The sequence below is a fragment of the Ambystoma mexicanum genome, chromosome 3p (genome assembly GCF_040938575.1).
Source record: "Ambystoma mexicanum isolate Mex_15411 chromosome 3p, UKY_AmexF1_1, whole genome shotgun sequence".
NCBI lineage: Eukaryota > Metazoa > Chordata > Amphibia > Caudata > Ambystomatidae > Ambystoma > Ambystoma mexicanum.
In genome coordinates, this window is record NC_090925.1 from 698,691,682 (window position 1) to 698,719,305 (window position 27,624).

A 27,624-nucleotide genomic window follows, 5' to 3' on the forward strand; every position below is an offset into this window, starting at 1 on the left:
ACGATGAGTACTTTGGAGACTGAAGGGTAGCCTAGAGGAATTGCATGCTACTAGTACGTACTATCACACTGCACTGGAGTTCGGAGACACTGAAAACAAGGCAAGAAGAATAGTATGTTGGGAGCTCCCTTTCTCCCCCACACCACCCTCCGTGGTGATGGAAAGGCATGGTGAGATGTGTATGTTTTTTAAGTATTTCATCGTACAGGGACACGCAGTCTAGACTAGTCATTCATGGCTAAGGGACTGAGTAATGCAGACATGAACTTGCAGGGATCGACATTGGGATTTGTTGACCAGGAACAAAAAGCAGCTCCTTGATATCCGGCATAACCAGTTAGACAGGAGCTATATCTGGGGAACCAGGAGCAAGTACAGACTGTGCAGCAAAGCTAACTTTGCTCAAGATACAAACTCTTCTCCATTTCATGTTGGCCAATATGCTTTAAACGTTACATCCCCAAACATGCATAGTTAATATCATATAGCTAGGTTTGTATGGCACCACATGCCCCAAGTGTCAAAATTAGCTTCTGGTAGCTGTTGGTTTCAAGCTAACCAAGCTCCCCTTGGCTACGATCAAGAGCTTAATGGCTCCCAGCAAGTTCGGACCCTGCCTTATGGTCTCTAGCACCCGAGGGTGCCTGCTGAGATGAAGAAGGTATACCATAGACAATACAATTTTGTTTGTAGCACAACAATCTTTTTTTCCCCCTCTCTATATTAAATTGTGTTGTATTTGCTCAAGGAATCCGCTACGGATTGGTTTTTATGATGGGTTTGTTCAAAAGGGAATGTGTTGCCCACCTGGTTTAAATTTGTTCTAGTCCTGTTATTTGTGCTATTTCCCACTGTTTAAATTCCTATAATGCCACGGAAGAGTAGTGTGGCTTACATATGTTAAAACCGATTTTAAAAGGCCATCGAATAACATTGTTGTGAAGTAAGTAGGAGGAGGGGCGAGTTTTGGGCTGTAATAATTTCTGTATATCATTGTTGTGTGCGGTCATATACATTAAATGCATTATGCAGTTTGATTTTGGGTGAACTTTTTTACTCTTTGATATTTAGGTATGCATTTTAGTAATGGATATTGTCAAAGAATGCTTACTTGAAACTACTCCGAAGAGATTGTGAGTCTTCAGGACTATCCTTCTGACAAGGTTTAGAAACATTGCTGCTGCCAACTGTCCTACCCATGATTTGTGCTTTTTGTGCACCGTTTCAAGACTCTAAACCAGGGGTCTGCAACATGTGGCTCTCGGTGTTTTGGAATAAAACTCCCATGGTCACTCCTAATTGACTAGGTCTGATGGGTGTTGTAGTGCAAAACATTGGGAGACCAAGGTTGCAGACCCCCTACCCTATAGTAAATCTATTCAAGTTATGTCAATGTCCTTTTTGGGAACTTTGTACACTTAAGCTGTTTCCCAGAGTTCTCCTGAGATCAGCCTTTGCAATTTCTTTGAACACTGCTTCCAGTAGCAGGGCACCTGCATACCCTTATTTGGCGTCTGAGAATTGTAAATTCTAGTTTTCTGTTTCAATTTTTGAGGACTAGGGGTGGCTCTCTGGCATTTTCTGAAATGCATCAGATGCACAAATTAAGAGAAATTGTCATTTTGTGCGATAACTTAAGTCGTCAGCAAGGGTTTCTGGGCAAATGACTGCTGTAGTGCTGGACTCAAAGAATGACTTTTAATTGACTATTGTAATTTCTGTCTTTGACGTTTTTTGGCTTTTTCCGCCCCACCTAGGGCCTTTGTTTGTGGAACTACTGGGTGAGTTGAAGTGTGTTATGAGGCCGAAGTATTTTACTTTGATGTGAAATGTAATTTGTACAGGCAAATTAATGTATAGGATGCTGAAATGATTTTACAAATGAACTTGCATATGACTGAGTTTGTAACCTGTTATTTGTAATGATTTGTTGGGTATTTTATCCACAATAGGTGATGCATGCTCTCTTGTCACTCTTATGGTATGAAATCGAGTCTTGCCATCTTTGAGCCATGCCTGACAGATCCTGCAGGTTGTAATGCTCACCTATGCCATCATGTTTTGTGAGAGGGAAGGTGCTGTATGCCCGCCCTGGTTCAGTTGGCCATAGCCATCCTATCCTGTTGAGCTTGCTGACAATTGCTCACGAGAATAAATCTATGGAAATACGCACACCTATCAATATATATCAACAAAGAGGTTTTATCTTTAGATGAAACAACTTTGGGGGCAGAGGAGGAATACAGGCCATGCACAAAGCCTTATCTATCAAACCGTGTGTACCACAAGACACTCCCGTCCCCCTACAACACCAATATAACTGAATATACAGTTAAAGATTCAAAAATAATTCATACATTTTCATAAATTTTAACAGTATCCAAATCAATCAACAGAGGTTACAATTTCAATGGTGATTAAGCATGTCTAGTGCTTATACGTTCATAAATGTTCATTAAAAAAAATGTATTAAAAAAAAATGTATCACAAACCCATACATTTCTCATTTGAAATACTTCATGTCCAACGCGTTCCGGGGTGTGAACCCCCTTTAGGGGCAACATTTCTGAAAACACATACACGATATACAACTCAAAATCTGCATATATGTCCATAAGGTCATGTCAACCATCCCAGAGATATTATCACCCCACTCGTGTAACACTGTTGCATTGATCATAGCTTTGACTATATTAAGGTACATGCACCCCTTTTGGAATTTTTTTGAATCTTAGTGTATATTCGATTACTCAAGATAGTTAGTATTTACAACCAGCACCGATGCATTGCTCAAACCTTAATCTCGCACAAGTGCTTTAATTTTGATTTAAGGATCTCATTGACACTTGGGTTTCAACCAATTAAGTCACAAAGAAAAGCTATGGCAAATAGTTTTTTAATTTTTGAATCCAGACTGAGGTTTCCTTGATGCGCCAAAATACTCAAGACCACCAGCACAACCTAGAAGGGCACATCAAAGAATACCTAGGACTCGACTCTGCCTTGTTGGTTGTATGTTGTTGGTCTATGTAGGATTTCAGATCATCCCCATTATATTATCTGGAAGCCTTAAATAAAGTAGTGGTGTCACATTGAGCATATCCACTTAAAAATGCTACTTTACATTTTTGCACATATAAACCTAATACTGCTTTCTTAATGTGAGCAAATTCCTTTGACTATACAAACCTTGGCTCTGATTTTAAACCATGAAGGTTGTGCTCTTAGGTGTCGAGACCCTGTTTCCAAAATTAGGCAACAGAGCCTTAAATCGTGCTTATCTGCAGCCCCACAGACCCACTCTGCCATACTGAAATTGCCAGTGAAGCGCTTCACCCCCCCACCCCCTCCACACCCTCTTCACCCTTATCTCGCCACCACCTTTACACAGCCTTTTGCGCATCGGTGCTGGACCGAACCAGGCATGGCCACTGCCACACAAGATGTTAATCAATCGGTGCTGCAGTTCAATTATTTTGGTTTGGTGCCATAGAGATAATCTCCCTTAGTCCAGAACCTACACCTGTCTGGTACAAAACACTGAGGGAGGGGATGGCTCAATGCTGCCTTCCACCTGGCACTCTCCTTCTGGTACTTAATGGTGTATAGCTGGCAACCGGGCAAGTCTAGCCTTGGTCTTGTTTTGGTGCTGGGGCTTTTAGTCTTCGCACTGCGACGCGCCTATAGCTAGGCCGAATGTTGGTTTTACAGATTTAGCTTTTTTTAAAATTATTTTTAAAATTGTTCTCCTGGTCTGTTTTTAGGATTTGATTGGTGTTGTCTCTGACCTTGGCTCTATCTTCCCCTGAGCTTTATTCTTACTCCTGTGTGGGTTTTTTTTTCTTCAGTGGTTGGGCCTAAATGTTTAGTCTTGGCTTTGGCCCACTTCTTTGCTCTTCGTGAGCTGTACTAGCCTTGACTCCTTGCCTTTTCTGTTCTCAGGGTTAATTGTTTTGGACATTTTATATTGCCTCTGCCTTTTTATATATTTTTTTTTTTTTTATTTTTTTTTTTAATACCTGCTCTTGTGTCCTCACTATTCCTTAAATTTTAGCCTTGGCTCTTGCCTGTCAGTGCGTCTGACGTTTAGTAGTCGTGGCACCAGATATTATTCTTCAGAATGTGTATAATTATATCCTGATTCAGTTCCTAGCATGTGGCATGCCACTTGGCACTGTGATTGGCTTTGAGATCTTCGTGCTCTTAGTCTTTCATATGATTTTGGCCTCCAGTTTTTGGGTCTTTGCCCCCCTGGTCTTTGTCTATGAACGGGTTGCTTGTTGATGTGTTAATTGTCCTCCTTTGAGCATTTCATGTACATTTAAATCTTGTATAATGCACTGCGAAGATCATATAATCCCCCTTTTCATATGGGCTTTTGCGTGTGCTGTATTGTTTGTTCCATAATGCTTTTTTACAAGATGTCAGTTATTCTAAGTGGATGTGAGACCAACTGGGAACAAAACAAATATGTACTGAGGGTTGTAAGCTTTGATCTGGGACCTACCTATGGTCAACTGACTGATTTGGCGTTAAGACTCCTTATGCTGTGAGCTATGGGTGAGTGAGCTGGAGAGGTTGGGGCTCTCTTGTGCGCCAAAGAAACACGTGCAGACCTTCACTTAGCTGGTGCTGGAAGGAAGGAACCTGAAGACAGACTTTCTGTGCACGCCACAAGATTCTGGAACCACCTCCCTGTCAACATCCAACATGCCCCATGCTTCTACAGTTTCGGAAGGAGCTTAAGACCCTCTTCAACGAATAGTGCCTCAACACCTAGGCCCAGACACCCTCCACTTCCCACCCCACCCGACCTGAGGCTGATGGATCTGCCCCCCTTTTTTTTCCCCCCCTGATTTCTTGTAGATCTTGCTACCCAACTGCCCACCATCCCCTGTTGGCTTCTTGGCCACTTCTTCTCTGCTTCCCTCAGTGTTCTCCCCCCCCCCCCCCCCCTTCCCCACTATGATTTGTTAAGCGCTCGGTTGCTTCCCGTCACTAGGTGCGCACTTAATGAATACCCTAATAAGTGTATATCTCTATACTTGTATTCTGTCCTCTCAGATAATCAGATTGGAATGATGTTCTCCAGTTTAAAATGTTTACTTTCCTGCAGGTGCTGCCCAATGCTCACCAGTCGATGCAGACCTGCTGCCTTCTGTGTCACCGGGAGCGCACAGACTGTGCTGGGGTGCCTCTCAGTGGGCTGGTTTCTCCTGGTGAGAATGTCCCTCCAGATTTTGTACCCTCGCTTGCCCAGAACCTGTTGGGGGAGATGCCACTGTGGATATGTCGGAGCTGTAGAAAGAGTGTGGAGGAGGAGGAAAGGCGGGCGATGCAGGAACAGGCGCTTGCAGTGAGTATATTTTTTTAAAAAATATTTTTTTATTTTTTTTGAGAGCATGGAGACCTGGAGAACATGGGGTTGTTTTGGAAGCTTTTATAAACTGAAATTGCCAGTAATCCCTTGGACTGCGACATTAAGTTGCATCCTGATGTCTGACATCTATCTGCATGGCAACACTGGTTGTTCACACACAGGATTTGCCTGTGTACACAGCAATATATATAATAGTTTCACCCATCGCCTAAAATACCAGAGTACTCGGACCCAAAGCGGTTTAGGTTTTGTTGTGGACAGTGCTACAGTAGTTGAACCCTGCAAGATGGCACCGTGAATTTAAGCGTTACCCTTTGACATCAAACCAGTTTTCAGGTTGCATGTTCAAATCTCGGTACCCCATCCCATTATACTTCTGATGGTGATGACTTGATTACCATTAATTTGGTTAGCACTACTGCCTACAGTTATTAGAAGTAGGGCAATTTAAACCTGTATCTGGGGGCCATTCTCTATTGGGTGACTGGTTGGAATTTACACACGACTTTCAATAACTTCACTTCAGATCCACACAGTGCCTGACTCACTGCAGGTGTACACCAGCCTCCTGAAAGGCTTGATTGGGGGGGGTGGGGGGAAAGAGAACATCCTCTACTTACAAAAACACCCACTAGCGCATTCAATGTCACTTCATCCCCAGCCAACGGCAGCAGATGGTCTCCTCATGAACTGCAACCCAAAGTTAAACCCATAGAAAGAAATGCTTTCAACTTTGATCATGCATACCTTACATGGCCATGTAGAATTAAGTCTTGTCATTGCCTTGGTACTTGTTTAAGCTACAGTTCAATGCTGGAAAAATTAGAAACGATCACCCTGGATCTCCGAAGACTTCTGTCAAATGCAGCAACCAATTCAAATCCCTCTGAATTTCCCACTTAGTTTCCAATGGTAGGGGCCCCAGAACCTTCCAAGTAGAAATTCATCCCCAGTTTGCCCGTCAAAGCTTTGATTAAGCAATGCAGACCTATAATCATTTATTTGTTTCTGGTAGAAATGCTGAGGAGCCTTGTTAAATTTCCTAGTCAGTCTTTTGAAAGACATGCCCAGGCACCTCATCAGCGGGAAAAAAAAAAGGTAAAATCCTAGATGTTTGCTAGACTACTGCAGACAAATGATGCTCAGGTGTGCACCTTACTGCACCATTCTGTTTCTTACTGAGCACTAGCCATCATGGACTGGTATTCAAGGACCCACCGGAGTGCTAAACTGGCAAACCAAGCCCTCCAGTTGAGAATAAATTGGTCAGTCAAACCCATGAGTGCACAAGGGTCAAATTAAGAATACTCTTTATGACAATGGAAAACACTAATTAAAACCATTTGTTGGGACTGTGAGGCAATGGTATGGCAGGCAAGTAGTATAGGTGTGGTGAGTCAGGAGGACACTGACTCGCTGAGGACATGGTGTCAAATTATTAAAGGATAACGTTTTTATTTCCCTGTCATTATGGGTGGTCCCTGCCTATGTTATTACCTAAGCTGCTTGTCAGTCATGAATGTTAAAATGGAATACTTCCGCTCTCCAAAACTACCTTTTTTCTGACCCTATTGATATGAAAACTAACTTGGGTCTGGAGAATGACTCCCTTCTCCTGAGTGTATGTACTTGCCAGTCTTTTTGGTACGTAATCTGCAAATGGTCTCGTGTGACTTTGTGGATCCAACTTTCAGTTCCTCAATTGGGTTATTGGACTTTCTCCTCTTTGGATATCCCTCTTGGGGTTCTTAGTTCTCCTTTCTTGTCTGTGGTTCTCAGTGTATCTTTGAAAGTTAACTGAGCTTTTAGTTTTATTTGGTATGTTGTTCAGTTGCCTACTTTAAGCTCTTTTCCATATCTTGCTTCCTCTTCAAGCTTATATTGCTTTTCTACAGGATCTAGTTAACTTTCCCATTTTGTTTGTACTCCATTCTTCTCACATTTAGCTGCTCAACGTTACTTTCTCTTAAGTTATAACACATTTACTTACTTTGTTTCAAATTTAACTCCATTTCAGACTTCTACTGGGACGAGTTAACTATATTGTATAACATGCCCTATAACATGCCCTATGCCTAGATTTGGTACCTTCTGATCCCATGGCTAAAGATGAACCCTCACTAACCCCTTTTGAAGCTGTGGACTCTACGAGTTTGGGACTGTCAGGCCTACAACCTTGGGGGGGTGGAAATGAGTGGAGAAAATAAGGACTTCACTTCTTATGCTCCTCAAGCTCATCCTTGATTCTCCAATCTGATACTGAATACCTGGAAGTCAAATACATATGGTTAATGCTCAGATCCTTATTTTTTATTTATAAAGCGGCAAAAGCTCACAAGCATCAGGGCGCTACAAATACATAGATAAGAAGAGACCAAACATAAAGGATATCCTAAACATAGGGGAAAAGCAACAGAGTGGAAGTCGGTCAAATAAATGCATTTTTAGATGCTTATGAAACGCCAGTTAGCAATTCTCCAGGCAGAGAGCAGCGGCAGGGTGTTCAGTTATGAGCTTTCAGGACAGGATAAGATTGCCTCTGGCTTTATTGTACTTGGGGGGGGGGGGGGGGGGGGGGGGACGGCCAGTAGGCCACCTGAAATGAAGCTAAGTAGTCTGGAGGGAACATAACTTAAAGGTGGGCCAATATACAAGTCCACCGAATAGTCAAGGGAACATACGTGGAGGCAACAGCTTGGGTGGTGCATGTTTTCAGAACTATTTAAGTACAGATTGTATGGTGGATGATAGGAACTCCAGATCTTTGCTGCCCTGTACGTTAAAGGAGGTTATTGGGGCCATCAACAAAAACGGGCTGTAACCGGGCCCCAGGCCCCTATGCTATTCCAGCAGATTTGTTCCAAGATCACCCCGAATTGTGGGCACCGCTGTTGACTTTAGCGTTTAACGCGTGCTTAGGGTCAAGACTTAATCCTCTGTCTTTGGAAATCTGCATCATTTTTCCAGTATTTAAAAGGGGAATCCTTCTAGCCCTTTGTCATGTATACCAATATCCCTGTTGGATACCACATTCAAAATTTTTGGGAAGGTGTTACTGGGATACATTTAAGTATGGTTACGAGATTGTTTGGTTCCGTCGGATATAGAGCGCGGTTTCCAATCCGGGGTGGGCACAATGGAGCAGGATCCTAACCTGTACCTATTGTCTAACTCGGTGTACTGTAGAGGGGAGGCATTCATGGACCTGAGCACATCCCTTGACAAGGTCAATAGGGCGAAGTTGTGGGACGGTTTTTGGGCTGCCCAGTTGAGATACTAGCGAGTGTCTGATGTGGACCAGGAGGACAATGCGCTACATGTGTTAACGTGGACTGGGCGTCCGTCAGGGCTGTGTTTTGGCCACAATTTTGTTTACATTGTGTATCTGTTAGCTCCAGGATGCCCTGGTGGAGACCAAGGTGGATTATCCATGTCTGTGTGGCAGGCAGGGCATTACCCATTCTAGCCAATGCTGATGACATGGTTTTGATTGCAAGAACCCCCATGGGCCTCCAGGGTTTGATTAAAATGTATGCAGCATTTATGAGTAACCTAAATGTATGCAGCATTTATGAATAACCTGGAGTTGAAGATCAATACCTCTAAAGCAACAGTGATGGGGTGTGCTTGGTGTAGGGAGTAAGCGGGTGAAAATGTGCCCAATGGTCTAGGATTTTGACTATCTAGGAGTATGCTTCTCTTGAGACAGTCACAGGCTGTGCACACCTGGGAAAGCAATTGTTGAAGATGATGCAACTTTTTTTACTTTTTATTTGTAATTTTTATCAGTTGCCAGGGGCAACTGCTGGATTTGACTTTAGAGGTGTATGTGAGACGAAAGCAGCAACGCTGTATGGAGCACCTCTATGGGGTTAAATGAAAGCGCCTGAGTTGCAGGTGTTGGGGAGGCAGCGGGGGGTGGGATTGGAAGTTTCTCAGATGTTTACTGTTACTTCCTAGATCTGCATCGAGTGTAGCAGTGAATAGGGAACTGGATGTGGGCTTCCTGGAGGATCAGTGGGAGCTGGCTCTTATTTTTTTTCTGGCTCCACCTTTGGTCCAATGAACATGCTAGTTTAAGTCACTTTATTAAGTCTTTGATAGGTCGGGCTAATTGGTATAACATTCCCTGGCTCAACTTTATCAAATACTGCTTAAGTAAGAGTAATGCTTTGGTCCTTTTTCTGCCTGGCAGCTTGTTGTCCTTGGGGCAAAAGCAGTATAAGTGTATTTTGACGTCAGCGGTTCTGGAAAAGAGGGAAAGCCGGGCACGTGTTACTAATGATGGAGCATGCGCGTTTATCGGTAGGGTAGATGGCATACCGCCTTACGAGCTCTAAAAAGGGAGCTTGTTGGCCGGTTAACCGTGCTAGAATGGATTGCCTACAGTTGAGGGGAAATGGATAACTGGAAGGGTTATCTGGATACTGTTAGCTGTCCGTGGCGTTCGGGGAGGATCTAAAGCATTTCATTATTTTCTGCCCCGCATACAGGGACATAAGTCCCCATTACCTGAAAATAATCACAAGTCTTCCACTTCTGCGCTCCAAAAATAAATTTTATATGTTGCACAAATTGTTCAATACATTATTTCATGTGGATTTTTTGAACGTACATGACAAAAAAAATATTAGAAAAGAATAAATCATAGTTTCCACTTTTGACAAAAGGAGTTTATGATTGTAATTGCAAATTCCTCTTTGCTGTTCAATTTTTAATGGCTCCTCTTTTCTATAAGTAAGTGGTTTGGTAGGATTGTATCGATCTTCTCGATTGTTATGAGGGTTATAAGGTTCACCCTCTTCCTTCTAAATAAGGTTCACCCTCTACACGGGTTTCACCCTGCTTGTGTTGGCAAGGATCTTCAGGAGGGATTTGTAACATACAATTGCGCTAGTTGAACATGTCTTGGGATTCCTTGTTTGAGCTGTCCTCTAGTGTTGGATAAAGTTTCCTATAGCCGTCCCGTTTTTTGGACAAGTTGGCTGCATGTGCCCAAAGTTTTGTTAACAGTCTGAATTCTTACCTGGTCTGGAGTCTTCTTCACGGTTGCTTTCGAGGGTGTGCATCGGATCCGATTGTCCGATCTTACTACCTGTCCTTAAACTGTTCAATTTGCTCTTATCGTCCTGCCTTGCTCTTTGTCTTATCTGCGGATTCAGTATATGTTGCTAGTGCCTTGTTAAAAAGCTATGTATAAAAGAAAGGGTGTTTTGGCAGTTATGAAGGTCTTTATTTTATTCTTGTTGAATGTGTATTGTTTTTATCATGTATTGTTGTGTTTTTGTGTGTTTTGGATGTTCACATCTTGCACTGATGAAAAATGGAAGGGGGCTTTAGCGTGATCGATTATAAATGTCCACATTTTTACAGGCTATTTGTGTCAGAATGGGACAGGTGCCCCTGGATGGGCATATTTGGATGCTTATTCTAAATATCTATTGGAATACAAAGGGAATCGACTCTCCTAAACTATTGCAGTCCGTTAAAGATCTTATTGATGAATTTCGGGACAAATTTTGGATTTACTTTGTCTGTGTGGGTGGTGATCTTAATGTGCTTCATCTGGTGCAAGGGGGAGGGAGGCTGGAGGAAATGGCAGGCAAACAGGGAACTGGAATTAAGAGGGCAGTGGATTGGTTGGAGCTAATGGAAGCATGTGACCTGCAAATGATCAAGGGCTTTGATGGAGTGACTACCCAGCAACAACTGGACAAATGGGGTTCACTCCTTCATGTTGGATTACGTGTTTGTCTGCTCCAACATGAATCAATGGGTAATCTCCTTAGGAGTCCACCCTAAAAAAACACAGCAACCACTTCCTCTGGGGCGTGGCTACTGAGCCATGGGATAGGACTAGTATCCCGCAGAGCTCCTGCTGATCCTGGAAAGGTCTGTGTAAAAGCTATATTAACTGAAGCCTACAATCATGGAAAATAAGCGCATTGACCCATGAAGCTGTACTGCTAGCCTGAGGCGCGAGCGGAGTGGACTGCCACTGGGAATCGAGCATAATTTGCCTCCAAAAGACTGAAGCCACTCTCGGATGAAGGAGTAAAGATGGCGGCCCGTGACAAACAAAGGGATTGAGCACAGAGATGAGCAGCCGCGGAGGGGCTGCTACATGCAAATCGTCTGAAAGCGCCCCAAGTGCAGGAAACAATTAAAAAGGAGGAGCACTGATCCCCTGATGCGGCGCAGCTCAGCTGTAGCATTAGCCTGAGCCTGGTGCCGGAGCCGGCGAAGTGACGGCCCACATACCAACAGGGAAACGCACACAGGGAGACATGTGTATGCAGTCCCTTGTATCGGGAGATCAGCTGGGAATGGGGAGAAACGCGGCGCGGGCCTCTTTCTCCCCCCCCCCCCCACCCCCCCAGGTTGAAGTGAACCAATACACACAAAGTGACGGGGGGGGGGGCTTGGCGGAAATATACTTGAGCCAGCCGCTGCAACAGGCATGAACTACGCTGAGAAGATGGCACTGATAGTGTGGCTATGCCGGCAATTCGACAGTGCAGCACGAGAGATGCTCTGCGGGAACGAAAAGCCTGCAACGCCTTCAGGACAATGGCAACGTGAGGACTGGCAGTGTGTAACATATACGCCGGCACCGAGGACCACAGGCAGGGTGGACGAACGTGGACTAGGGCAGCGCAAGGCAGCACAACGAATAGTCAGGGCACCTGCATTGCACCGGAGAACGACAAGGCACGCCCATTAATAAACCAGATAAGGAAAAAAGCTGAATCGGTGCAAGGAGAGTCCGCTCACAACGGGGGAGGGGGAGAAAATAATTAAACAGACGGAAATAACGCCATAAAGGCAAACGGTGGCTAAAACCTGTAGGAATCGCTGACCAGGGAGAAAGGTGAAGAGAAGCAGCAGACTGCTCTGCACCGCACTACAACAAGAAGCCCCTTCATGAAGACGTAGCTTAGCCACCTCAGGAACATTCAGTCAAGTGCAGGCTCGGCTTGCACAGTGGTTCGGACTGGGCAGGGGAATGCAAGCAGTGCGGTCTAAACCGAATGGAAGAGGGTCTGTCTGGCCACCCTGCAGACCGCCAGACGAAAATGTAGGGCATATAAAGGATCTTGAAACGTCACAGAGGGTCCTCTGCCCGCAAGACAGGGTAGTCTCTTGCATGAGAAAAGAAAATAGGTGTGGGAAGTAAAGGATAGATAAACCACCTTTTTATAATACAGCTTTCAATGCAGGCTGCTCAGGCGCAAGAGGCCAACGTGTGCTGAAAGACCTAGCATATGGGCCACGAAGATACAAGTGTAACCACAGAGTGCAGCCTGCGCCCCCACCGAGATCTGCCCCAATAAAACCACTCAGGTGAAGAAACTCAGCCCAGAGGATGCAGTAAGATTGGCAGAAGCCAGGAGACGTGGGAGAGCACAATCCACTCGCTGGACAGTATAAACAGCACATGCGAACCTAGATCAAAGCCTTCCTCATGTAACACTGCTAATATACAACAGAACTGGGGTACCGGAGGCAGCACCCTCGACCACCTGAACTAAGGCACACGACAGTGATGGCGAACAAGCAGACCAAGACGAGAGGGAAACCACCCACGTTGGAGGAATACGCAAGAACACCGCAGCAGACAGAAGAGGCAAGGAGTAAGGAGAAGACCCCACCCTACGGACATTACCCCAGCACGTAAGGATCAGCAGATCCTGGAAGATAGATAACAGAACACACAGGTGAACTGAAAAAAGTGACCTCAAACACAGCCGCAGGTGTGTCCCATACATCGAAGATCCACGTCCTGAAACAACACGTCAGCAAACTGGAAAATGGAGCGGAAGAAGGGCAGGACGCGCTTGGAGAAATATTATCGTGGGGACTACCGGAAGGTGAAGAGGGATCAAACCCAACAGACTACGTCGAGACGATGTTGCTGCAAGAAATAAGGGAGGGGCCCTCACCCAAGGATTTGCGGTGGAAAGAGCACATGGAGCCCCAACAAGGCCACTGCTGGGATATATGATGTACCCGGCGAAACAAAGTGTACCACAAAACGGGGCCCTGTTCTTTGATACCCCTGAGGATGCAACAGAGTGGTTAGATGCCCAGAACTGCCCGACGGAAGCAGACCACCCAAGAGCAGACGGACCGGATAAGTAAGACAGCGACTGCTGTAACCGAGGTGCGGTATAAACTGGGACATTGGGACTTGCATATAAGCTAGGGCGGTGCCAGCCGGGATAGACATGTGGTGGGTTGAATAAGTAGATCTGAAAGGGCATGGCGCAATGGTCCAAAAATGCGGGAGACTCTGTGGACTCGCTCTCAAACCCCTATAGTTAGTTAGGTTACCGATAGTTCGGTAACTCCCTGCTAGGTTCCTAATATCTGCACCACTGAGAAGGGGCCAAATGCGGGGTAGCCCGAGATCCAGGGATGGAGCTGGGCAACAGTTGGGAACGGGAAGGGTGGGGGCGAGATAGAGAAGGGAGTTCGGAGGTGTGAAGTGAATTTAGTTGGGGAGACAAGGGGGTAGGGAGCCAGTTGGGGGGGGGGGGGGTGTTTATGTTGAAATTGAACAAGAAACAAGCTCACATCCACGCAAAGTAGACTCGGAGGAAGACCAGGAGGGAGGGGAAATGGATAAGACAAGGAGGTAAATGGGAGATCTTAGAATAGTAACCTGGAATGTGAGGCCTCAATAGCTACCTGAAGAGAAATAAGGTAATGATGTACCTGAGAAGGCAAATGGTGGATATAGCTTTATTGCAAGAAACCCACCTCACCAAAAAGAAACTAGAGGTGGTAAAGAAAAAGTGGAGAGGGACTACCATAGGAGCAACGTACTCGGCATACGCCAGAGGGGTAATCATTTGGGTGGTGCCACGTGTGCCCTTCCAGATGCTGCCACAGTGGAGCCGGATGGGAGGATGGTAGTGATCTGGGGGATGTTAGAGGGCAGAGAACTGTGCATCATAAACACATACGCCCCTAACCAAGACACTGTGGCCTACTTTAAGACACACTATAGCAAAATCAGTCCCCACATAGGAGGCACGGTTGTATGGGGTGGGGACTTCAATTGCACGCTGAACCCCAAAATGGTCAGATTAGATACAAACTTAGATAAGCCCACCCCAGCAGCGAAAATGCTACAACCCCTGCTGAGTGACTTTGTCCTGGAAGACGCATGGAGGCAGCAACACCCGAATGATGGGCACTATTCACTTTGCCACCTCACACAACCTGTACACGAGATTGGACTACATGTTCGCCACTCCGGAACTTGTCGAGGAAGTGACGGGTTCAGAATATAAGGCTAGAATATTATCGGACCACTCCCCTCTGGTCCCGATGTGGCGACACCAGCCCCCTAGAACCAGGATCCTGACTTGGCGCTTAGCGCTGAGGCATTGAAGGATACTGCATTCCGTGAGGACTTAAGGGAGGAGATAATTGGGTATTTTGAAAATACAGGAAGGGTGGAGTCGGAGGGAACCCTATGTGATGCCTTTAAGGTGTTAGTGAGAGGGGTGGCCATATCTAAGTCTAGAGGGCTCCAAGGGGGAATAGAGCGAGAGTTGCAGGAGATGGAAAAGAAACTAGAAACAATTATGAAAGAAGGGGGCACCTCACAGGAAGATGCTGAACAGGTGAGCGAATTACAGCAGGCTTGTGGTGGGCTCTGGGAGAGGCTATGCAATCTGAATTACAAAAGGTATATCGAAAGGCAACATGCAGGGGGAGATAAACCGGGGAGGCTGCTCGCATGGGTATACAAGAATGAGACACCAAGATCAACAATCGGGGATATAACGGGAGAGGAGGGACAGGCCTGGAACACCCAGGAGAGTGTGAACGAAGGATTCCTTAGGTTCTATAAACGCCTCTATGAAGATGCAGGGGAACTTGCAGAGCAGGATACTCGAGACGCTAGAAGAAATAGGACTACCTAAATTGAATGAGGAAGACGGGGAGAACCTAGATGCCCCAATCGCAATAGAAGAATTGGAGACGGTGGTAATGCATTTGCCTACGAGCAAAGCTGCGGGGACAGACTGGCTCTCTAGTGAATTCTATTGGCAATGCTAAACGAGGCCTTTGAGAAAGGTAGACTGCTAGAATCTCTGAGGGAGGCGGTAATCCTTCCGCTTCTCAAACCTGACCAGCCAAGCACAGAATGTGGGTCGTATAGACCCCTATCTATGCTAAACCAAGACGGCAAAATTCTTGCGGCCGTGCTGGCGAACAGACTGAAGAAATTAATAAACTTATACACCCCAATCAAACCAGATGGGCCCCAGGCAGTAGCATATCCGATAACCACAGGAGGCTCCACCATATCATGGAACAGGCTGAGGATGACCAAAGTGAAATTGCTTTAGTTTCATTAGACACAGTGAAAGCCTTCGACCTCTGTAAGGTGGTCTTGGATGATGTCGGCCTTGAAAGAATACGGGATGGGACCTGGGTACGGTGGGTAAAAATGGTGTATAGCTCCCCAACTGCCGGGGTCAAAACGGGAGCGATATCAGACAAATGGCAACTTAGCAGAAGCACGAGACAGGGCTGTCCATGATCCCCGATGCTGTACATCCTGGCACTAGAACCACTAGCGATCTATTTGAGGCAGCAGTACGGAGAAATAGGAGTCTACACTAATGAGGACCGCACTTGATATCACTGTATGCGGATGATATGCTGCTATCCCTGCGGCACCCAGAGGAAAACTTGCAATATATCTTGGAGGTGATGGAGCGCTACGCGACTCTTTCAGACATGGCGGTGAACCCCAAAGAAAATCATGCATGTTTCCCCCTTCCCCCCCCCCCCGCCCCCCCCCACATACCCCTGGCAAGATAGAGGAGTCCCCCAGGATAACCTGCCTATCCTGCAGATAGCCAGGCAGACCAGAACATTCAGATACCTGGGGATTAACATATATCACACAATCGAAGACGAGCACAAACCCAACACTGAGGGGGCAGTGGAAGGTATCCAGAATAGCATGGGGTTCTGGGCAAAGCTCCCCCTAGCCATGGTGGGAAGGGCGGCCTTACTCAAGATGGTGGCCCTGCCTAGGCTATTACACTTCTTCGCCAATATACCATACATGGTACCTTACAACTCACCCCCTACGTACTGCTCACCATTTTGGCCATATCTGGGTCACAGCTCAACCCCACTATTGCCCAACACCACACACCGACCTCTCCTGCAATGGGTACAAATCCACCTCCTGCATCACCTCACTCATGCAACATGACAGCTCTCAATCCATATCTGAATGCGCCAGCCCTCTGATTACAACAGATCACCACCAAACCGACCCCCTAACCAACCATGCCCTACTCGCATCAGGAATGCTAGGCTTGGCTCTTGCCTGTACCACCCACCAGGCCTCCAAACTACATCACTCAACATCATAACTTCACCCTCCTGTCGCCACACTATGTATGACATAGGCACACTGAATCCTCCTGCGAATAAACCCCCACTGTCTCTCCGGACTAGATTGACATCTCCTAACCTACCCAGTCACCCATGTGTCACATCAGTCAGAAACCAAAGATTGGCATCCGGATGTCTCCACTGGTCCTATCACATGAACAAACCCAGTATGGAGAAAATCACCAACCCTAATAAGAAAAACACCATTGCCCCTGCGGTGCCGATTGACGAGGCCCCCACAGTTAATAACTCCAACATCATTACCAAACTCAAAGGTGCGCTTATTAATGCACGATCTGTCCCTGCACATGCTTTAGACATTGCAGATTTCATCGTTACAGAAAACCTTGACTTTCTTGCAATCACAGAAACTTGGCTACATGCGTCATCCGATGCAACAGGGACACTAATCAAAACAAGGGGTGGTGGATTACCCTTCATATTTAAGAGCTTGCTTAATCTTCGAGCTGCCAACACCCTACAGCTGCCATTAGCTGAATTACTTTCTATTAAACTGCCGATCTCACCCAATCCCACCGCCTCAGTGCATCTCATCTACGGGCCACCTGGCCCTACCTCCTCATTTGTGGAGGATATGTCATCCATCCTAGCCTCCAGCGCCAAGCGCAAATCTCAAATCGTACTTGGCGACCTCAACCTGGGATACCAGGACACAAATGATACCAAAGCTAGTGACTTAGCCAGTGTTCTGGCTGACTTCGGCCTCACCCAACACGTTAGAGAACCTACCCATATCAAGGGTCGTACCCTTGACTGGTCTCAGACATGAACTGTGGACTAAATGTAACCTCTGTGTCCCCATGTGCGTGGTCTGATCATCATAAAATAATATTCTCCATTAACTCTAGTCCACCCACAGACAAACCCAACCTTGCCCCGCCCACTTATACACGCAACAAGAAGTATGTTATAGCTGAGAAACTACTCCCACTTATCCTCCCTTTACTGAACACAGCCTCCCCCACTTGCTCGGACCTTACTGTCCTAGTTGATACTTGCAACCGTACCATGTTAAAAGCTCTCAACACCATTGCCCCGCTCAAACTGCGCAAACAAAAACCTTGCAACCACCTTAATTCTTGGTTCACCCCACACTTAACGTGAACTTCATAAAGGAAAAAGAAAAGCTGAGTCCCATTGGAAAAGCTCACTGACACTAGTCAACAGAAATAACCTTCTCTTACTTACAAAGAAGCTATCCTAGCAGCCAAAAAAGAAGTGTACAACAAAAGGATCACGCCAGCACAATCAAACACCAAGGAACTCTTTAAGATCCTTAAGGAACTAGAGTCTCCAGTCGCCCCACTTTATTCCTGCACCCCTGACGCTGAATGGTGTTCCAATATACAAAAATTGCCTTGCTCCAAGCCAAAATCAATATAAAAAAAAGTAATCTCTCGGACTCAGCAGGTAACCCCCCAGTCCTACAATACCCCCTCTCCTAAGCACTCCTTCAAACCTTTCCGCTTCTCACCCCTTACCATTAAGGAAGTTGAAAACATCATCATGAAGTTTAAGCCTTCCAATTGCCAAGGTGACGCCTGCCCAGCGCCGGTCATAAAGGAAGCGGCGCATGATCTCGCCCCATTCATTACCTCCTCTATCAATTTCTCATTCAAATCGGGCACAGTACCCAACAACCTTAAGGATGCGTGGGTCATCCCTCTAATTAAAAAACCTAATCTCGACCCCAGCAATCCCACTAACTACAGGCCCATCACCACGGTGCCTTACCTACTAAAAATTCTGAATCGTGCAGCTTATCTCCAAATCCAGGATTACCTTGATACTAACAACATATTCGCGCTCAGACAATCTGGCTTCCGCCCAAGACACAGCACGGAGACAGCCCGGATCGTTCTGAAACCCCAAAACGAGGACCTCAAAGATGAGTGCAAATGAGCGCTCCTGCTCCTCCTCGACCTTTTAGCTGCATTCGATTTGGTCGATCATCATCCTCTGCCATCACCTTTCAGATTGCTGCTCACTTCTCTGACGCAGCTACTTCCTGGATCAGCTGTTTCTTGGCAAATAGATCCATGATCCATCTCTCCCTTAGCCGCTGCTGACCCAGCTCATGTCCCCTGCGGAGTCCCACAAGGCTCCTGTGTATCGCCCACGCTATACAACGTGTTTACTAAACCGCTCTTTGATATTCTTGAATATCTAGGTGTCTCCTACACTAATTATGCAGACGACACCCAGCTACTCATCCCCATCACTGGCGACTATGTAACCGATGTCAAAGCTCCCAATGCAGTCTACACTGTCATCCAGGCCTGGATGGCACACCATGGGCTCTGCCTTAATGATGAGAAAACAGTTACTCATCCTAGGCTCTCAGTCCAAACTCACGAAACTTGACCCCAAATATTATTGATGAAAACATTATCAAAGTCACTAACGTCACCAAAACACTTGGAATTTACCTGGATTCCACTCTCTTCCCTCAATAGACAAACCAATTCAGTAGTTTTAGTTTCAGCATATACGTGTAAACTTAGTTTGCTGTCCCTTCTTGACATCGGACAGCTGCCTGATCCTTGCCAGAACCCTCATGTCCAAAATTGACTATTGCAACGCCCTTTACTTGGGGACTAGTCAAAGAAACCTTGATAAACTTCAGGTCTACCAGAACAATGCTATTAGGGCTGCTCTCAACGTTCCTCGGCGCTCCCACATCTCCTCTACCAGGTGCAACCTACATTGGCTACACATTAAACTTCACATCTCCCTCAAAGCACTTGTTCTAACCCACAAGTCACAGAACAATGCCGCACCTGGCTACTTGTCCACCCGCTTCATACAGCATCCAGACCCCTGAGATCTGCACAGGCGCACACACTAACCATTCCAAGCTTCAAGCTTCAGACAGCCAGAGGTTCGACCTTCCCAGTCCTCGCGGCTAAGCTCTGGAACTCCCTACCCAATGCTCTTATGAATGTTCCATCCAATCCTTCAAAAATAAAACCAAACGATGGCTTCACGATTAGGATGCCCTGGCCACTTCACTGTAATTCATGCAGCTGTTACACGCCAACAGGCTACTCATTGTATATACTGTATATGTAGGCCTCTAGGCCATTCCGTGTAATGTTCTTATCCTTGTTGTTGTTCATGCTGTAAATATGTATATATATGTATATATTATGTAACATGTACCTATCTATGTATCTGTAACTGCCTTTTCAAATATGCGCCCTGATGCCCCTGGGCAAGGTGCGCAATACAAATAAACAAAATACACACTTTTTTTAAATTCAACTCCAAAGTCTGTGTAGAGGTTTCCTGTGGCACAACTCCAGAAATAGAGTAGCCCTATGTAAATTACAAAATACGTTTGACACAGGGGGCATAAACCTGCCGAACTTTGAGATATACCACCTGGTAGGGCAGCTACAATATGCTGCTAGATGGCTGTCGGAAGACGAGACAGCAGAATCTAGATTGCTAGGGAGCGAATGTGACCCTTATTTCCTAAAAGAACTGATATGGCTACCCAAATCGGAGCTGCAAGGGCGATCAAGATTACTGCACCTGGGCTGGAAACATGGTGTAAAGCGTGCCAAGCTGTGGGAAACCCGACCCCATGCTCCCCGCAGGCGCCACTCGTGGCGGTATTCGGGGAGGAGGGGGGATGAGCAACTCAGCAAAGGGATCTGCAAATACTGGGAGCTGGTAGGCCTAGCAACCTTGGGAGATATATGGCAATCGGGAAAGGTACTGGACTTCCAAACGATAGCGGATGGAACTGGGGCACATACAGGGCATTACATCGCATATAATAGAATAATTAAAAGGGTGAAGGAAACGTGGTCCGAAGTAGCACTAGCAGAGCAACCTGACACTGCCATAGAAACGAGATCTCAGAGGGAGGGCACGAAATATTCCGGATCTATGAACTGGTGATGTCTAGAGTGGGTAAGGAGTTGCTCCAACTGAGACGGGATTTGGAGGAGGGAGCGGGAGAACCAATGCAAGATGACCAGTGGGAAAGAGCCCAGAGATATCATAAAAAGGTGTCTAGGAATGTGAGGCTGCAGCAGATTCAGATATGTCACCCATATGGCATACATGACCCCTCCCCCCCTGCCCCTCCTCCCCAAGGATTGCCAGATTTGGGAGAACAGAAGTACAAAAATGCCCCAGTGCGTGGAGGTGGACGCCGGGGTGATCCATATTTTCTGCCCATGCCTGGAGGTGGGCTAATTCTGGGAGGAAGTCAAGCTAAGACTATCTGAAAAGGAAGGGAATTAAGCTGGATGTGGAATCCGTATGGGCATGCATGGTGGGGAGGGGGGTGCGGGGGGGGGGGGTGGTTTCCAGACCATGCAAACGGAAGGACCTGGCCTACATTCTGGCCAAAAGGAGAATGGCCATGGGCTGAAAAGCAGCTCACAGACCCAGACTAGAGGTATGGTGGAACGATCTCCTGAAATGGGCAGATGCCGAGACAGTAGCATGGTACGAGGCAGCCAGCGGAGGGGAGGAGAGGAGAGGAGAGGAGAGGAGACCTCTGATAGCATGGAGACGAATGGTAGCCACATTGTTGTGACCCTCCCATGCCAACTCTGACACATCCGAGAATGGTGAAGGGGATGAAATCCAAGGAATTGAAGTGGAAGCTCGGGTTAAAGTGGGGGGGGGGGAAACAGTAATAAATATCTAAATTTATGGAAAGAAGCTTGTAAGGAGGTTCCCCTGGAGGTGTCCAATGGAGGCAACCGGTTTAGATTCGGGAGGGATGACGTTGGGGGCCTTGCATCCCAATTTTTAAAAATTGGAAATGGGCATTGAGGGAGTAATTATGTCCCCTTCTTGCACACATTTAGAGTAATAAGCAACTTCTCAAAGCCGGGGAACGGCACATGTACATATTTATGATGCACAAATGGCAAGGGAGTAGAGTAGGGTGAGAAGTGATATTCGAGCCTTAACACAAATGAAGGGGGCGGCACCAAATAATTTAAAGCTAGAAAGCAAAAACTCTGAAACTGGGCAGCAATCCCAAGTGCTAAATTATTAGAGGTGGTCTCGGAGGCCATATTCTCAGCGATATTGAAAAGGGATACGCAAGCGACCTGGGATTTGCTCAATCGCTTGGGAGCAGGAAAATTGATTCCAGCCTCTTAATGTGGTACCTAAGGACAAATGGTTGGCCAATTACTGAAAAACCTTTGGTAAAAAGGAGAGGGGAGTGGGGGGGCTCTGCGGCTAAATGCAAACTGAAGTGGGGAGGATGGTCCTTAAGGGTGACTTGCTTATACTTATTAACAAGGCAAGTAGATCTAGGGGCCCAGGCCAGATGGCATCACAAGCGTGATGCTAAGAGGCGCCTTCGTTTAAAAAAATAAATAAATAAAAAAATAATCATGAGGTTGGAGACTATTCATTCAACAATCATGGAAATCCGCAGACCTCGTCGCCATCTACAAGGGTGGCGAAAGGGCGGATCTGGAAAACTACTGCCCAATTGCACTTGACGTGGTGGGCAAGATTTTTGGGTGTATCCCGCTATCTCACTTGCAAAAATGTATAGCAATCGCTGGAAAAGCCGATCTTGGACAAACAGGGTTTGTCAAGGGTATGGGGACTGATCTAAATTTGTTCCTACTAAATATCTTGAAGGGCAAATTAATGGCTAAAGGAACCTTAATATATAGCCTTTGTGGACGTTAACAAGGCGGTTGACAGCATAGACAAGGAAAGGCTCTGGAAAAGAAATGGAGGAGTGGAGACGCCCTGAGGACCTGCTAGCAGCCATTAGATCGCTGTATTCAGACAACGTCCGCATCAAGTTAAACCTGCAAGGGCTTTTGTCTGATCCAATTCCTACGACAAGAGGGTTAAAACGGGGTTGCCCCTTGGCCTGACCCTTTTAACCTATTTTTATCTATCAATTTGGATGGGGTGTAGACTCTCCCCACGCTGAAATTAGGAACAAAGAAGATCTCCAGACTACTTCTTGCCGACTATCTGGTACTTCTGGACCAGTCTCAATTGGGCTCAAGGGATCCTTGAACATATTGCAGGAGTACATGAGGAGTAACAGTCTAGAAATTAACCCAGCGAAAACTAGGATCTTGACATTTGGGCGCCACAAAAAAAGGGATTTTCAGGTTATAAATGGCTCTTGGAGGGAGCTCCTCGCCTGGAAATTCAGTCATTGACCTATCTGGACACCTTGGTTAACAGGAAGGATGATGGTCCAAGGTGCTTGGCCCTAAAAAATAAAAATTCTATGTTGTCGCAAGCCATCTTGCTCCTAAGAGGTTTGGCAAATTCTCCTTGGAACCGGCTATCGCTTTTTTTGAAGCCAAGGTTTCTCCGGTGTAGACTTTTGGGGCAGAAGGGTTCCTTTTTTTATTTCTTTCTAAACTGTGGGCCTCTTTAAGGAACATTTTGGAGAAGGCTCCTAAAATTGGCAGCAACATCAGTGATGAGGTATGATTTCTTTATATGCCAAAACAGCCTGGAACGCTTGAGTCTACTTGAGCCTGTGACACTCCCATTTGAAATTCTTGCTCAGCAAGCATGTGGATGGAACCCGGCATACTGGCCCAATGGAGGACCATTGTAGAGTCCGACTTGAGTCAGAAGGCACCAATACCGAACGTGTAGACGTTCGACTAATCCAGGAAAAGTCCAGGGGAATTTATGGGCACAGGATTGGATAAAAACTCTCGGAGAGCAGTTGCCATAGGTGGCAACTGGCTCTGAGGTGAAGTACAAGGACCCGATACCCAAGTCCCATTGCTATAGAACGCATATACTGGGATTCAATCTGCTCCCTACCAATGAAATATTGAAGTGGTATGGTAAATCGGATGAAGGCAGATGCAGAATTTGCCAAGATAAAGGCCAGGTGGAAACACTGAGGCACATACTGGTGGACTGTCGGTTTCTGACTGAACTTGGGTGAGTGCTTTGGCAATGCCTGGAGGCAGATGTCTTTTGGACACAGCTTTTGGGTGGCGAAGACTTTGGTCAAATTTTTGCCTCTACAGTTTTTAAAAAGTGCTCCAAATTTAAAAAGGGGAGGATTCATTTAAATGGAGAACATGTGTGTGGATTTGGGTGGTTTTGTTTTAGGACGATACTGTTGTGATAATTTTAAAGGAATTGATAAGTTTGTAAAACTATGTAATTAAAACAGGTTTTAAAAAATAATATCCAATGACTGACACAAGGTTTTAATTGTTCCTTTAGATAGACTGGAGCCTTTCCATGAAAACATCTACAGGCCAACGAGAGAGTTTTGAAGTATATGCTAGCTGTAAGATTCAGCCAGTGACAATTCCTCCTAGCTTGAGACCTGCTCTTTCCTAGGAATTTCAAGGATGATATGCATTGCTTCATTCTGAAGTACCTGCAATCTCTTGATGCAATTACAGCTAGCACTGACCAATAGGGCATTACAGTAATCTATGCGAGGCATGATAATTGCTCTAACCAGAGTTAATTTTTGAAAGCCAGCAAAGCTTGTCTTGGTACTTTCAAATGATATTGTGAAGTGCCTACTACTCCGTCGACATGTAAATTGGTGTAGAGGGGCATTCATATAGATTCCCCCCACCCCCCAAGAGTTTTCACTTTCTGTGACTTTGATGTTATTCTGTTCAATATTCATATGGGAATATTCAATGTAAACTTAGATCTGGCGCAGATGGAGCCAAATATAATCAATTCTGTTTTAGTGGTATTTAAACACATCGCGGTTAGAGACATCCAGTTTCTCAAGGCTGTAGATGTAGTCTATTCTGGCAGAATCAATCGGTCTCCACTCCATGAGTATTTGCGTGTCGTCTGCATAGTTTGTTAAACAAATGTCCAAGGATGTCAGAAGATAGTAGACCTGGTCTAATGTATAGGTTGAACAATGTTGGGGCGACACACAACCTGCGCGACACCGCAGGTGAATGACACAATATTTGAATATTTCCCCAGCACACCCATGATTTCCTATTGTTCAAAAAGGAGCATATCCAGCTGGTGCATATCCGGTTGTCTTCATTTGAGTAGTCTCCAAAGGTCGATAGTGAATTTCGTAGGTGCTGGCCAGCCAATCTAAAGCCGCAGATAGATCCAAGAGAATTAGGAAACCAGTTTTACTTTGGTCAATGATATTGAGCATCTGTGTGAAGGTCCAACAAGGCACTTTCAGTTCTGTGCTGCACTCGGAAACCAGATTGTTTTGGATGGGGTTTACTAATACATGTTAGTCAGACTTTCAAAAATGGGACAACAATATCAGGGTGCCTTTAGAATACATTTGGGTGGAATAATCTCACTGTGACAGGGTGTCGGACGGATGAGTTTGTGGATTTTTAGCATTTTATCTCATGATACAACGGAAAAGGCAGAGTTGGAAGCCAGTTCAGTCGTGATAAGACAATGATTCACCTTGGGTAACGAGGTGGAGATGTTCATACTGGCAGCTATGACGGTCTACAAGGGCTTGCTGTACCTTGACACACTTGACACAATCCTCCTTTTATATGCTGAAACCATTGGGTTTGCATTTCTAAATTTCTGTAAATTTCAAATACTTTTTTTGAGTCCTTTTCTGCAGACTCACTTTCACTTTTAATGGAAGATTTTTTGGCCTCGAATTTGATTGGTAGGTTTTTGCTAGTGATTTCTATCACAGGTTTGTATTCATTTTTATTTTGTTCCCCCCCGCCCCCCATGCCCGTTCTGCCAGTCTTTTTTTGAATTTTACATTTTTTGAGTGCAGGAGAGAACCAAGAATGTTGACTGGTTCTCTCTCCAATCCACCTAGATGTATCCGGGTCAACTTTATCCCGGTAACACTTTAGTTGGGAATTGTAGATGGAGACTAATATTCTTTTGGGCACTGATTGGGCTTTTTGCTTTTTGAAGTTTGTTGGGCAAGTGGATGCAACATTCCACACGTGCAATTTTTTTTTTTCCTCCCAAAAAGCTTTAGCTTGGTGGAGGGGCTACATTAATTTGTGGTCCAGGATTCCTTCAGCTAGTTTTCTGTTACACCCATTATGCCCAAGTTGTCATGAACATAATTGTGTACATCTATAGTGTGCTGTTTAAGTGAGCGGGGGTGAAGTGATACTTTGATGGCAGCGCCATCTGAAGAGTTTGCAGTAAACCTATTTTGTTGCATGGCCTGTTTATTTATTTTGCCCATACAGGCATTGGCCTGTGGTAGAGATTAAAGATTTTTGGATCTTCTAAGACCTCGTAGGCCGTACTGTGAAGTGATGGGCTACATATAGACTAGCCGGATGAGCAACGATTTGTAAACTGTGAAATGAACAGTATTCACCGAGATAGTCTACGTACTTAGGCAGGGCGATGCAGTTACTGACGCATTTACTGTGGTTTTCGCTTTAGGGGGTTGCAAAGTCCTTGAACGTCTCGGCCAGGTATTTTTCCACAAACCTTTCACAACACAATTTCTTAGCTGCTAGAAGCAGTTCAAGCTCAGGGAGGTGTCCCATAATAACACAAGGGGAGAGAAGTATCTGGTGTTGCGTTGCAGTTTACAGCTGGCAGCAGCATTTCTGGTTTGTCCTGGTACGCCTGTTCACAAGACAAATTGGGTACTGGGGCTGATTGGGAACTGTAGTTGTCCCACCCTGAAGCCGCCTGGTGGTGCAGAAAGGCAGCAAACATGGAAGTAAGCAATGCCGAGCCTCAAACGGCGTGGTTCTAGCAAACTTCATATACATTATTTTGAATTGCACAAACTCGCAATCACTGTTTTTAGCAGACTAATAGAATACAAATCTAGGTGAGATTTCCTATCTACGATGCAATTCGAATATAGGTGACGGTACAATTTGCGTCTAGTTGAGCAGAACTCCTTACCTCTTTCTCTCCCTTCTCTTCCTGTTGAGCTACTTACCTCTGGTTACCGGGCTGCCTCATCTTCTGGCTCAAAGGCATGCCAGCGTCTTTATCTTCATTGGCTGCTCTGTGGTTCCGTTTTCTGGGACTTCTTCGCTTGAAGTAGTTGGGGAGACTCCCTGGATGTCTTATATTTTCCTATTGTCTTTTGGGTTAATACGATAAGCTCTACTGTGCTTCTTTTGATCTCCTAAATACTTTTAAAATGTTGCTTCTAGCTGAGTATTTATGGCTCTAGTTTCAGTTCTGGAAACAATTCTGAACCTCGGTTTGTTTCAGCTCATTTAGTGGACTAGAAAGCTGGATTCCTGAACTAACATTTTATTGCAGTTAAAGTCCTTCAGCACTGCTGCTCTTGCATGCTACTTCTGTTTTCATTGCACAGCTGCGCTCACTTGAAATTTTCCACTTCTGCTCGATTCGTCAATTCTATTATGCTGCGCTCCAATACTCTGCGTGCTCCCTTTTCTTGTATAACTTGCCCATTCTGCAGTGCCTCCTTTTTATTTTTTTTTTCACTAACGAGGCCTAGTTCCCTACAGTCCGGCCTTGTTACCTGGAAACTGGCAAAGCCTCTCAAAAGGGTCCTTTGCTAAAACTATGGGCCTCATTGCTTGCGTATTTTGGTACGCGATTGAAAAGCAGGTTTTGTCCAGGTTAGTAGAGATGCCAGCAGCACAGTCAACAGACGTGAAGCCCTGCAGCTGCGCTGACCCCGTTTTCATCTTGACATGGAAGCTTGGTCAAGGATGACTTCCTTTCTTGGACTGGTGGGACCAACTAGCCTCAATCAATTTGGGCCATCCTGTGACTTTCCTGGGCTGCAGAAGACCAATACCTAGGCTACCTGGACCATTCGCGAGTGCATCGTTTTGTGAACATCAAACCTCGCTGAAACTTTG

At 45.6% G+C, this 27,624-nt stretch overlaps 1 protein-coding gene across 1 annotated transcript in view; it reads left to right on the top strand.

Annotated features, from left to right (window-relative positions):
• Window positions 1-27,624, top strand: part of FAM193B (family with sequence similarity 193 member B) — a 734,659-nt gene that overhangs the window by 42,542 nt on the left and 664,493 nt on the right. Inside the window, exon 2 of the mRNA XM_069651510.1 lies at window positions 5,117-5,356. Within this exon, the coding sequence (XP_069507611.1) occupies window positions 5,117-5,356 (240 nt within the window). The remainder of the gene's footprint in view (window positions 1-5,116; window positions 5,357-27,624) is intronic.